Here is a 14,169-nt window from a genome sequence, read left to right on the forward strand (position 1 = left end):
AGGTGTAACCTGTAACATTCCAGTGTTGAACTATTAGTAGTTATGAGGCTATAACGTGGGCCAAATAGCAGCAAGGTCAGAGGGAAAGTGAGTTTTTGTTTTTTCAGTCCACTGTCATTATCATTTATCCCATTTTCCTTGTAAGCATACCGGTACGTATAATATTTACTTTGGTACAGATGGACCTCATTGGCTGATCTGCTCAGTTACCCTCATCTGAACTGGGGATCTGGAGATATAAAAGTAGTTACACGTTTATATATCTATATATATCTATCTATCTATATATCTATATATATATATATATATATATATATATATATATATATATATATATATATATATATATACATACACCCACTTATAGTCACACAAAAACTTAGGTACTATATAATTTAGATAACCTCTCAGATAATAAATTCTCTCTTTAAGAGCAAAACACTTTGGTACGTTACATGGTAATAACTTATTGAAGGCTTACATATAATGTGAAATTATTAGTTTAACCTGTCAGCTGCACTTTCCACAGAATTCTCACATGGACCCAGCTCTGCTAAAAAGACAAGAGGCAATAAGGGCCAGACGCCAAAATTGCATTCTTGTAGTCTGGCTCCACAGTCTAACCCATTACATGAAAAACCATCACTTAAAAAAAAAAAAAAAAAAACATAAAATATGCACAATATAAATGTTCTAGTGGGGAGTCCAGGATGCTGCAGGTGAATAGAAAAAAAAAAAAAAATCTTAAAAATAGAGGTATCAATTTAATAAATGTAAGGGATTTCATTTGTAAAAAAAAAAATGTGTGAAACCAATGAGCTGATATAGACTTCAGTAGCAGTGATCCTAGAAATGCTTGGCTATAAGAGCAACAGTGGGAGCCATGAGAAACACAACCTACCATGGAAACGACGGTTAGAGGCTAAAATCAAGACAGTGCAGAGAGAAGTGAGCCAACTGACAGAGGCCCAGAGAGGTGCAATGAAAAAACAAGTATGTGGTATGCCCATACCTGAAGCACTAGAAACTGCCAAACAAAGGCTCCAAGCCTTGGCCTCAATGGCAGGGTAATAACACCAGAGTAGACCCATCAAGGCTGGAACCTGAACTGTACTGGAAAGGCATACGGGAAAAGGAGGCATCACATAACAGTGATGCACATTGGCTGGTGACTCTGAGAGAAGACCACAGCAACCTCCCTGAACAGAATCCAGTCACCATCACAGTGGCAGACATCCAGGAAAGAGTCTCAGGCATGAAAAACTGGACCGCACCAGGCCCTGATATGATCCACACCTACTGTCTAAAGAAGCTCACTGCTGTCCATGAGCACCTGGCAGCACAAATGAACCAGCTGTTAAGGGATGGAACTCACCCTGAATGGCTAACCGAAGAGTGGGATCCCTCGAAGGGTACAGTCCCATCCAACTATCGGCCAATGACTTTCTCTCCACAACATGGAAACTCATGTCAGGCATGAGTTTCCATGTTGTGGCATCATCGTAGCTAAGATATGTGGACACATGGATCAATACATGACTACAGCACAGAAGGGCATTGGAAAAGATACTAGGGTAGCCAAACACCAGCTCCTGGTAGACCAAAGAGTCGCCCCGGGACTGCAGACCAACCTGTGAACTACTTTGTTTGATTACAAGAAAGCTTACGACTCAATGTTACACACGTGGATCACTGAATGCCTGGAGCTGTACAACATCAACAGGACCCTAAGAGCTCAGTGAGGTTGTGGAAAACCACCCTTGAGGCCAATGGCAAGCCACTTGCACAAGTGACCATCAAATGTGGTATATACCAAGGAGACACATTGTCCCCACTGTATACTGCATTCTGCATACTTCTGAATCCCCTTATCCAAATCATCAACAACACTGGCTATGGATACCGACTCAGGAATGGGGCCACCATCAGTCACCTCCTCTGCATGGATGACATCAAGCTGTACACTAAGAATGAGCAAGACATCGACTCACTGATCCACACCACCAGGATCTACAGCACAGGCACTGGAATGTCATTCGAGCTTGAGAAGTGTAGCTGGATGGTGACAAAGAGAGGGACGGTAGTCCACACAGGAGGGATCTCCCTCCCAGAAGGAACAATAGCAGACTTTGAGGAAATTTACAAGTACCTTGGTATCCCGGAAGCAAATGACAACCTTGAAGAGGAAACAAGGAAAGCAGCCACGGCCAAATACCTACGACTAGTAAGGCACGTCCAGCACCCTGAGACTGTACGCGAGCCTTAAGAAAGGAGGGCGAGGACTAGTGAGTGTGAGAGTCACTGTCCAGGATGAAACATCCAAGATCCATAAGTACATCATGGACAAGCCCCCAACAGATAATGTGCTCAACAAATGTCTCAGACAGTTCAGTTATGTACCAGGAACATAACTGAAGTGGCTGATATCAAGAAATCTTACCAATGGCTTGAGAGAGTTGGTCTGAAGGACAGCACAGCGGCACTCATCCTGGCTGTATAATGTAACACTGATACAGAGAAAGTGTAATGACAATACATTTAATCTTCCCTCTTTCTGTACTCAAACCAGACCATGCCTTTATATAAAAACTTAAATTTATGAATACTTTGGCATTGCTTTTGTTGTAAATCCAAAGCATTCCACAGTTTCACCCCACATACAGTGATACAAAAACTTTTACAAGTGGTTTGAATATTAGGTAGTATAAAATTTCCATAACATCTCAGATAATAAATTCTCTCTTTAAGAGTACAACACTTATATTGTAATAAATGATATGGTAATAATTTATTGTAGGGTTAAATATAATGTGAAATTAGTAGTTTAACCTGGCATATGCACTTTCCACAGAATTCTCACATGGACCCAGCTCTGCTAAAAACAATAAGACAATAAGGGCCAGAATTGCATTCTTGCCAGTCTGGCTCCCCATTCTAACCACCTGAGCCAAAATCACCAAACCCTAATGTGGAAAAAATTGTGCTTTAGCAATACTAGCTATCAGCTGACTACATTATTAACAACCATCACTTTGGAATTCTTGGTAAAGACATTAAAAATGCACAATATAACTTTTCTAGTGGTGAGTCCAAGACACTGCAGGTGAATAGGGGAAAAAAAAAAAAAACATCTCAATTTTTATTTTATTGGTTAAAAAAATATCAAAATTCTACATATTTGGAACATAAAGATTTGAAAAAATCTTGACATCTTATTAGATACAAGAAAATTGTGGATCCTTATTAGTATTTGACTAAACGAGATCTAAGACTTAAGCTGTAGTGACAGACCACAGCCAGTAGAGGCCTTCAAAGACACATCGAGTATATTTAGTCAGTGACTCACACCCCCTCAATTACCGTACAAATTTTTCAAGTTTCCCTTCGATAAAGAATTTTGATCTTGTTTCATTCGTGTAACACCATACTAATTTTAAATTCTTTAAACAAGAATAATAATTCTACATAATCGGAATCTTTCGGAAAGTCTCTTGTTTCACTACGGACACAATAACAAACCAGAATTCCTTCAAATCCTAGTGCTCTGATTGGTTTACGCTTTGGCTTTTCTTTTAGCTGATTGGCTCAGACTTGAACTGTACCGCCCCTCGGGCCGTGACGACCAATCAGATCGCCCGCCGGTGTCCGGCATGCACTAGGAGCAGGTTATCTTTAGCATTCCTGTTGCATGGTTGCGTTTATTATTTGATATTTTAGTACAATTTTGGACTAGAAAATGCTGTTATTACATTTTTATGGTTGAGTTATAAGGTGAATATGAGCTCCGTGCCGTTAAAGAGGAGTTACAAGGATCTGCCCGTGTGGATTGTAGAGGACCACCACGATGTAAGATGTACAAAATTGTCTCTATCAATAATCTTTGCTTTAAAATGATTGTTTTTGCTTGACAAAAACATGTAGCTTTGATTGACAGTTGTATTGTGCATTGCAGTGTTTGAAAATGTGATTATTTGTAAAAAAAAATAATAATAACAATTGTATATATATATATATATATATATATATATATATATATATATATATATATATATATATATATATATATATATATATATATATATATATATATATATATATAGAGAGAGAGAGAGAGAGAGTCTCTCTCTCTCTATTTAATTATTATTTTGACAAGGTAAATATTTTAAAACACATACATTAAAGGAATCGTATGTAAAATGTGAATTTTAAATTTCATAAACATGACCTTCTTCGCCCCCAGACATGAGGTAAATATGTTCAAATCAAATACTGAGTTGACTGGTGGTAATAATTGTGATGCCAGAAGCCTAAAAGGACTTGCTGTGATCTGAATGGTCACTACCTAAACCACAGCACCTGCAACCAATCATGAATGAGAGCTAGTGCAGCCTCTACAGCTCAGTGAGGGAGTTCCAGAGGTTCTAACCTTTCACATGAGGCATGGCCTGTCCATATACTAAGAATGAAAAAACTTATGGGTCATCTATATGCAGGCACTGGCAACCAAATTTCAGTTGTGATTATTACTGTAATGCCTTTTTATGTAAGGTTGCAGGCCACATAACCTTTCTTTAAGCAACTTAATATGTTTTTAAAAAAAATAAAAATCTCCTCCTCACCCTCTGCGGGTGGTTTCATCCCCTCTTTTCCACGCTCAGGACCTCTACCAGAGGCCTGGGAGCTTGAGTGTTCTGCGGAGTATCTTTGCTGTTCCTAGTACTGCACTTTTCTGGACTGAGATGTCTGATGTTTTTCCTGGGATCTGCTGTAGCCACTCCTCCAGTTTGAGGGTCACTGCCCCGAGTGCTCCGATGATTCTGTCAGTCTGTATCTGGAAGTTCCACAGGATCTTGGCTCGATCATTCTCCACTACCTTTGGAGGTGTTTCCCACCTTGATCTTGGGGTTTCCAGTCCATTCTCTGCACAGATGTTTCTGTACACTATGGCTCTACTTGGTTATGCCGCTCCATGTATGCTTTCCATGCATCTTACACCCTGCAGTTATATGCTGCATTGTCTCAGGGGGCCTCTATCGCTCTGGTGCTGAAGGCCTGCTCCTGTGCAGCCAGGATGAGTGCCGCTGTGCTGTCCTTCAGTCCAGCTTTCTCAAGCCATTGGTAGTATTTCTTGATATCAGCCACTTCAGTTGTGATCCGGTGGTGAATCGCGTGCAGGGGCTTGTCCTTCCATGATGGTTCCTCCAGCACCTCTTCCTCTGCGCTCCACTGTCTGAGACATTCGCTGAGCGCGTCATCTGTTGGGACCTTGTCCTTGATGTAGAAAATGGTAGAAAATGTACATTTTCAGAAATAAAAAGTTGTTAATAATTTTCAAACTGGTTTTAAAAATCTATTCTTGCCTGACAAATCCAGAATGATATCTCTCTGTATTATTTTTTATAAAGATAGACATCAGCCTGGCCTGCACCCCCTCTATTACGTCTCAAGTCCAACCAAACATGATCATGCAGTCAGATTTGTTGTAAAACGAAGGAGCTCATTGGTCACCTATCATTTACAAACAAAATTAAAGTTCTCTCACTTCAGATTAAAAAGTTTAGTGCTTCAGTCATTAATTCTGCAAAAATCCACAATATTTTTCAGCCATATTTGCATCTATAGATGAACCATCCGTATCCCTGATTGGCTAATCCCCCAGTTTGGGGTGATTCACCGGTGACCAGACTCACATCTTCCTGAAGTATTGGAGAGGTGTATTCTGGATCGCAGTCAAAATAGATACTAAGACTAGTATTGAAACATATTTACTTTGGTCTATATCAGAACTACTATAAAACCGCATTGTAATATGTAAGAAACTACTATTGTGTGTTGATAGTGTTGTTTTATTATGATTGTAGTATGTAAATGGTAGTATCACACTTTTTCATTGGTATGTGTTAGTTTTGTTTATCCCTGTGCTGTGTACTGTAGGTGGTGCGACACATTTACCGCTCCATCGCCTCCAGACACCTGCCACTGACTGGCATACCTCTGGTTCACCTGGACTCCCATCCAGACCTGCTCATCCCAGTTAACATGGCGGCAGACACTGTGTTCGACAAGGACAAACTCCTCAGGTTTGTTTCACTGTCTGAAAATGTGGATGTATTTTGTGACAGAAGACGTTGCATAGGTGCTTAGTAGTTGCCAATCGTGTATTCTAGTGGTTCTCAGACTTTCCACACTACTCACGCACCTCAGTATTTTTGGGAGTATACTGGCAAGAATATTATTTTGTACTGTCAGTATGAGTCTTGAATTAAAAGTATTGAAAAGGGTTGCTTAGTTTTAGCAGTTTTCCTCCAATAGAATTAAAGTCACACTATGTAACTTTTAGCCAAAAATAGACTAAAATAAAAAGCAGTTTTGTTTTCATTTTGGATATTTTTATTGCACTGAAAAACATAGAAAAACATATGTCTTTACTGTGAGTGGGCTTGCATTTCCACAAACCTGACACTTATTTGGCATGGGACAGGGTCTGCTTTGCTTGTTTCCATGGAAATGTTGTTCCTTGAGCTATAGTGTTATTCCATAGTATGACATAAACTGATTCCCCAGAGAGAATGTTCTAAAGATGGTATTAACATTTTTTATTTCTATGGAATCATGCCGGTGACATCCCACCTCCAGAAAGTTACATATTGTTGTTTTTAAATGACACACATCTATATACCAAAACTGACCTCTTGTTGCAGTGAGTTGAGCATTGAGAACTGGATCATGCCCATGGTGTATGCAGGGCATGTGTCCTCTGTTGCCTGGTTACACCCGTACTGGGCTCAACAGATCTCAGAGGGAGACCACCAGCTGCATGTGGGACGAGACAAGTCTACCACCACCATCAGGTACAGGGCAGTTTGGGATATATAGGAGATGCCATAATTATGAATTAACATTTTATTACTTACATTGATTTACACAGTATTTTTACACAGTTTTGTTAATTTGATTAAAGGGAGAGAAGATGTATATACATTTTTCTATTATTTGCTGTTCACTATAGTCCCTGGACAAGATGTAAAAGAACTGTATTGAATTAATAGAATAGTTATGTGCTCTTTGTGGGAGAGTAAATATACTAACCACAGTCCTAGTATCTAGCTAGCTTTTGAAACCTTTTTCTGTATGTTTTTTGGTTGTATCCAGGGTGACAAGCACAGAGAACTACTTCCTGAGCGACGGCCTGTATGTGGCCAAGGAGCAGCTGGAGAACAGTAAACCTCTGAGGCTCAGGGTGGTCAGAGTGCAGCCAGTAGAGCCTGGGCACCTGCCACTGACAGGTACAGGCACCTGCTATTAACAGGAACAGACACCAGTCTCTGACATACTGTAGAATCATTGCTTTCTTACACTCCTACATACACTGCCTGGCCAAAAAAAAGGTCACACACTCTGAAATTTTGTTGGACCGTCATTAGCTATGATTACAGCAGGCATTCACTGTGGCATTGTTTCGATTTCACTTCTGCAATGTCACAAGATTTATTTCCATCCAGTGTGGCATTCATTTTCCACCAAGATGTTGCATTGATGGTGGTAGAGTCTGACCGCTGCATAAAGCCTTCTCCAGCACATCCCAAAGATTCTCAGTGAGGCTAAGGTCTGGACTCTGTGGTGGACAATCCATGTGTGAAAATGATGTCTCACGCTCCTGAACCACTCTGTCACAATTTGAGCCCGATGAATCCCGGCATTGTCATTTTGGAATATGCCCGTGCCATCAGGGAAGAAAAAATCCATTGATGGAATAACCTGATCATTCAGTATATACAGGTGTCAGCTGACCTCATTCTTTGAGCACAGACTGTTACTGAACCTAGACCAGACCAACCAGAGGGGGCTCATACCTGTTTGCTTAGTTAAATCCAGGTGGTAACTTTTTTTTTTTGGCCAGGCAGTGTACTATACTGTTTGTATTGCATTAGGCAGCAGTGATATGGCTGCAGGTGTTAATTACAAATCCACCTTGCTTTTGTTGCTTATTTTATGGCCATACAAGAATTTCCAAAGTTCTGCACAGGTGTTCACATGAAAATAAACGGTTATCTACTGATGGGTTTCAGGTGACATCATAGCACTCTATAGGCCATATTATTTAACACACGTAAATGTATGTATGAGTTATGTGTGTTTGGTGGTTATGTCAGGATCATTATCATGTCATGTTGTGTGTTTCAGAAAAGTCCGAAGAGCCCGCACTGAAGAGGGTGCGAGCAGAGAGCACCAGTGAACCAGGGGCCAGCTGTGACACACCACAGTCACCAGAGGGCCCTCCAGACCCCCTTGCACCCAGCACACAAGGCATAAGAGAGGGGGAGGGCTCCACAGAGTACATCTTGAACAATGTGCTCCCTCTACTGGACCAGACACAGCCCTACATCCTGGACATAGACCTGGACTTCTTCTCCTGCAAGAACCCTTTCAAAGAGCTTTACAGTCAGGTACAGTATACAAAAGCACCCAAGAACATTAAGAAAATTATCTAATTCACTGTTGATCTCATGGCTTTATGCTTGTGACAATCATACCTGTATGAAGGAATCTGGGCATCTGTTCTTGACTTAGACTGCTGCCTCCACAACCTGGTCCCAGATCAATGGATGAATTTTTATACTGTAGACTTTATATAGAGAGGCTTTTATATGCAGTAATAATAATGATAATAATAATAATAATAATAATAATAATGATTCATTGATTTTAGGCTATATACAATTGGGGCTCAAACATCTGTCTCCATTAGCTTCCTTGTATCATCTCTTTTTTAACATACACATGTTTTCCTTCTCTCAACAACCATTCCCATCATTTCCATCATAACACAGAACACATAACACAAATGAACAAAAAGGGAGCGACCACAAATTGCACATCAATCTTCCATTTAGTCATATTCTTAAATAAAATTGGGCATTTCTAGATCTACATATTCCACCCACTTCTCCCAACAGGACACAAACCAACCCTGCCTGTCATTCACCAATGCCGTCATCTCCTCCATTCGATAAATGTCCAATGCAATTTCCCACCACATTGTCAAATTGGGTCCTTCCCGTGACAACCATTTCTTTGTTATAGATTTCTTGCTTGCAACCAACAAGGAGCTAAATAGGCATTTATCCTTTTTCATCCAGTCCTGTGGTACATATCCAAAGAAAACAGTTTTTATTTCAAGGGGAAATGTACATTTGAATATGTCCTGCAATGTTCTATGAACACTAGACCAATATTTCTTAATCAATGGGCCGTCACAAAAAATATGAAAGTGATCCGCTCCTTGGTTCCCGCAGTTTCTCCAGCAGATAGGAAGATTTCTGTCATAGTGAGTCTTCTGACATGGGGTGATAAAATACCTAATCAAAGTTTTCCAGCCAAACTCCCTCCATCTTTGTGACGCAGCACATTTCCATTGATGTTTCCATATAGATGTCCATTCTTCTTCTGTTATGTTTATTCCTGCTTCTTTCTCCCATAGTGCCTTAACCTTCCCAGTTGAATTGGACTTATGATTTATCATAAAATTATACAAAAATGAAATAAGTTTCTTCTTAGTTATTATTATTACCATCATATGCATTCTTATGCACTTTTACCAGGCCCATGTTCGCCTCTGACACCATATGAATCTTTGAATCTATGTAATGCCATATTTGCAATTATCGGTAAAAATCTTGCTTTTCCAAATTATATTTATGTCTCAGTATTTCAAAACTAATCAATTTACTTTAATCAACTTGCTTATTATTGGTAGTCCCCTGGAAGGCCACATCTTCAACCGTGAATCTAATATGTTTGGTAGAAAATCTGCATCATAAGCGTACCACTTCAAAAATGTTATGTCTGTATCCAGTTTGTATTTCACATTTTTCCACACAGAAAGAGTACACCCAACCCATGTATTACCCACCCGGTCTATATATTTTTGTATATTTGGGTCTGCCAAAGTCGCTTGTATTGCGACAGAAAAGGTTTTCTCCTCAATACTTTTCCACTGAGCAGTGTATGATACGTCACGCCTGTTTATGACAGTCTTCATCTGTGCTGCCCGGTAATAATTCCTTAGGGATCGCAAACCCCATCCTCCTTTATCTTTAGCCAATTGCAAGGTTTTCAAGCTAACTCTAGGTCTCTTTCCTTTCTATATATATCGTGATATAATTTTGTCCCATTCATTAAATGTATTCTGATCAATATGTATAGGTAAGGTCTGAAACAAATATAACAGTCTCGGTAGAACATTCATTTTAATAGACTCTATTTGAGAATATAGAGTAAAATAGGGGATCAAATTCTTCCTTGTATCATCTTTAAAACAAAGTTATGTGAAATAAATATGTTTACTTATTAGTCCCATTCTCATTGTCCAGGAGGAGTACGCCATCCTTCAGGAGCTGTACAGTTTCAGAGGACCTAACCCTGGAGCTGATCAGGTACTTTTTAACATGATCATTCTTTTGGACATGACCCCAACTGGTTGGAGGAGTTACTGCGTAGACTATCAACCCTAAGAGTGCTGTGTGGTGTTTTTAGGAGGAGCTAGAGGAGTGTGTGGAGAGCCGGGTGCGGCAGCTGGAGGACCTGGAGGCAGCGTTTGCAGATCTGCTGGAGGACGATGGAGAGGAGACAGTCACTCGCTGGAGCAAAAACCCAGGGTCAGATACACCTTTAACATATGTGTTATTACCATATATAAGTCTAAGTATATTAAAGAGCCCATATTCCGTTATTTTCTGATTTATGTTAACATTTTGTTTCCTCATCAAAACCATATCTGGAGTTGCGTTTTGCTTCATTTATACATGTTTAACACACAAGCCTGCATATTTATACTTCTTTTCTCAAATAGAAACACTCTTCTACCTTGTGATGTCATTAAGAGCTCCACTGTGTTTTTAAATTCCATACACCTTCACTAGAATGGATATTTGCCAATTTCTACTGAACAAAAGGTAGCTGGTAACTTGAAAACTGCAACAACATGACATCACAAGGTGGAACAGATCCTTTTCAGCTTTGGAGATGTAGACAGACTAATAATAGAAGTTTACTCAAACGTGTGAATGAAACAAAAAACAACGCCAGGTATGTTTTTGAGGAGGTAATGACATTCTAACATGGCTTAAAGCACACAAGAGTAATTTTTGTGTAATATTTATGTTTTTTCCCCTTTCTTTACAGGATGGCATCTTTAGGTGATCTGGTTTTGAGTCTAAAGTCAAAAAACTCCAGTCCAGACTATGAAATGGTGAGACTGTGATTGAAAATGTATTATTTTATATAGATATATTAATTTAAAGTTGTATGAAATGTATGAAAAACTCATTTGAACACTCTCTAGGCTTATCTATATCCTCTTGGCTACATTTTGAAATAAAAAGTATAGAATAAAATTAAAAGGTATAGTTAACGTGACTCTAAGGATAGGCGAAATGTAGCTAAGGCAAATGAAGCACTGGAGGGCTGCAACAGCCAAATCTGCTTTCAGTTTTGTATTTGTTTAGTGTTTAGAGTTTAGTTGAATGAGTTGAGTGAATAAACTAAAAACACTCAAACAACAAAAAGAATAGATTTTCAAGTCATGCTGTTATCTGTGGATGTGCTCTCAGGTGCATCAGGCCGGGCTGACCTGTGACACAGTGGAGCTGCCTCACCACATCAGCAGTGACCAGGAGATTCGGAGTCTGCTCCGAGCGGTCACACAGTTCCTTAAGCATCTGCCCAAGCCTACCATCGTCACCATGTCCAGGTACACAAGAGTTTTCTTTTTTTTTTTTGTCTAGATTTAGTTCAGTAGAATTGGTTGATACAATATTTTCATCATATGATTCCATTGCCTAATTAAAAGAAGTGGACCAAGGCCTTGTTTTATAAGTTTGTATTGAGTTTTACATCCTTTCAGGTCTTTATACCATTGGTCTTTCTTAAAAAGACCCTGGTCACAAACAGAGAAGTGAGGAAGGATATGGGCCAATTTGTACCTGTAAAATTAAGTATTTGAACAACATCTAACTATCAACTGGAAAGAGAAGAACGTTTTTAAACACATTTATTTTTGAGGAGAATAGTGACTGAAGTTTAAACCATGTTATAATGCTGTTGCCTCCTCAAAAACATACCCGGAGTTGTGTTTTGTTTCAGTCACACATGTTTGAGTAGACCTGCATTATTATTTTGTCTACATCTTCAAAGCTCAAAATGCTCTGTTCCACCTTTGTGATGTTATGAAGAGGTAGTTTTCAAGTTAACAGCTCCTTTTACCTTTAGTTCAGTAGAGATGGGCAATTCTGGAGTTGAAATGATCCAGGTGATTCTAGTGAAGCTGAATGGAGTTTAAAAATACAGTGGAGCACTTCCTGTATTACCACATGACATCACATGGTAGAACAGAGTGTTTTCTGTTTTGAGAGAATAACGTAAATATTCAGTGTGTTAAACATTTGTGAATGAAACAAAACACAACTCCAAGTATGTTTGTGATAAGGAAACATTATAACATAGATCAGAAAATAGCGTAATATGGGTCCTTTATATGGCAGGTGCTTATGGGCAGTTTTTAAATGTAAATAAATCTTGAGTAGTCAATAGAAGTAGAAAAGTGCCACATAAATATTTATCACCGATGTTATATAGTAGATACACTATTCATATATTTTTCTGTCAGCAGTCATAATGTTAATTTGATTTTATGGGGGTTGGTGATAAAATGACATGGATGTAAACAGCTGTGTTGCTTTGTTCAGGTCCAGTCTGGATGAGTACTGCCCCCTGGAGCAGGTGGAGTCAGTGCAGGCCAACGTTTTGGAGGCTCTGGAGGAGCTTTTTGGACCACTGGACATCCACAAGGACTATGAAACACAGACAGAACAGACCCCAGCCTGCTGACCACAACATCCATGAGCTATGGGAGTGAGAAGGTCCTGACCACACCCCAACACTGTGAGGAACCCTCAGATATCTACACACCGAGGAATGTGTCTGTGAAATCTAAAGCCACTGCAACAAAACAATGCATTTAGAGTTACAGTGGGATATGTTGTGAAATAGGGTTGTAAAAAATCAATAAAAGTTGAAATATGGCGACTGAAGGCTTCCAAATAAAGTGTATTATTGATGATCAGCGACTCGTCAGAAGTAGTTTATTAACAGTTGCAGCCCTGTTATTGTGATAACAGTATTATCAAATAAATGTCCATGGAAATATTATGACTCTGACCATATCAAATATATACAGTCATGTTACATCCCCAGCATTTTTCATAAAGCAGAAGTAAACAGTTTGAAAATTGCTTTACAAGCAATTGTAGTTGTCATGAACAATCTTACATATAAAGGGGCTGTACCTTATTTGAATGTATTCTTGTCAAGGTAAATGTTCTTTATATCATGCATTGTTTGGTCAAAGCTGCTAAATTAGAAAACATTATTAAAGTATAATATATAATCTATACGGAAGCTACTGACAGGGTCACCATATTTTGTCCAATCAGGTACCTTGTTACTAAGAATCATCTGAAACTAACTACCCGGCACAATCCCAGACACTGGATTCTCTGATATGGTGCATTTTCAAGAGTAACAATAAAACACAAATAGCAGAGATTAGAGATAAGAAAACAAAAGCCTGACACTATTCCAAATAGTTGTTTCTGTGTCATAGTGCAATATCACAGCAGCAGAAAGGACTAAAGAGGCAGGGCTAAAAGTTCAAACTAAAACATGTTTCTGACTCGGAGAAATGTGGGACTAAAAGAACGTTAAACCCAACTGTCCAGTGTTCCTCCTCTGAACGTTGGAACATTTGGACTTATGTCTGCTCTGAAGCCCGGTGCTGAGTAATACCAGATGTAGACGTAGTTTTATGTGAGAAGATTCTTCATTCCTCAGCTGGGTTAAATCTGTCTATGAACGTGTCTTTTCCCAGCACAGAGAGGGTGACAGAAAACAGATTGTAAACATTGTTCAGATATTCACATATTTGTTGCTAAATCGTCACTGATAAGAGGAGTGTGTGTGTGTTTAGTTTAACTAATCCCCCACTTGATGAGCAAACTCTTCATAATTCCCCTGCATTTTATGACTAATTCAACTACAAAGTCATGCATTGGAAAACTCAAACAAAATATCCCGTCTCATTCCACATAACAACTGCTAACCCTGTAGTTT

At 39.1% G+C, this 14,169-nt stretch overlaps 1 protein-coding gene across 1 annotated transcript; it reads left to right on the top strand.

Annotated features, from left to right (window-relative positions):
• Window positions 1–3,650: 3,650 nt before the first annotated feature.
• Window positions 3,651–13,089, top strand: c17h5orf22 (chromosome 17 C5orf22 homolog). Its single transcript, XM_033982917.2, has 10 exons — window positions 3,651–3,846; window positions 5,935–6,080; window positions 6,702–6,851; window positions 7,153–7,286; window positions 8,185–8,447; window positions 10,374–10,436; window positions 10,537–10,658; window positions 11,185–11,251; window positions 11,613–11,752; window positions 12,747–13,089. The coding sequence occupies exons 1-10, from the start codon at window positions 3,778–3,780 to the stop codon at window positions 12,886–12,888; spliced, it is 1,296 nt and encodes a 431-aa protein (XP_033838808.1). The 5' UTR covers window positions 3,651–3,777; the 3' UTR covers window positions 12,889–13,089.
• Window positions 13,090–14,169: the final 1,080 nt, after the last annotated feature.

This window comes from Periophthalmus magnuspinnatus, chromosome 17 (assembly GCF_009829125.3).
Source record: "Periophthalmus magnuspinnatus isolate fPerMag1 chromosome 17, fPerMag1.2.pri, whole genome shotgun sequence".
Lineage (NCBI taxonomy): Eukaryota > Metazoa > Chordata > Actinopteri > Gobiiformes > Gobiidae > Periophthalmus > Periophthalmus magnuspinnatus.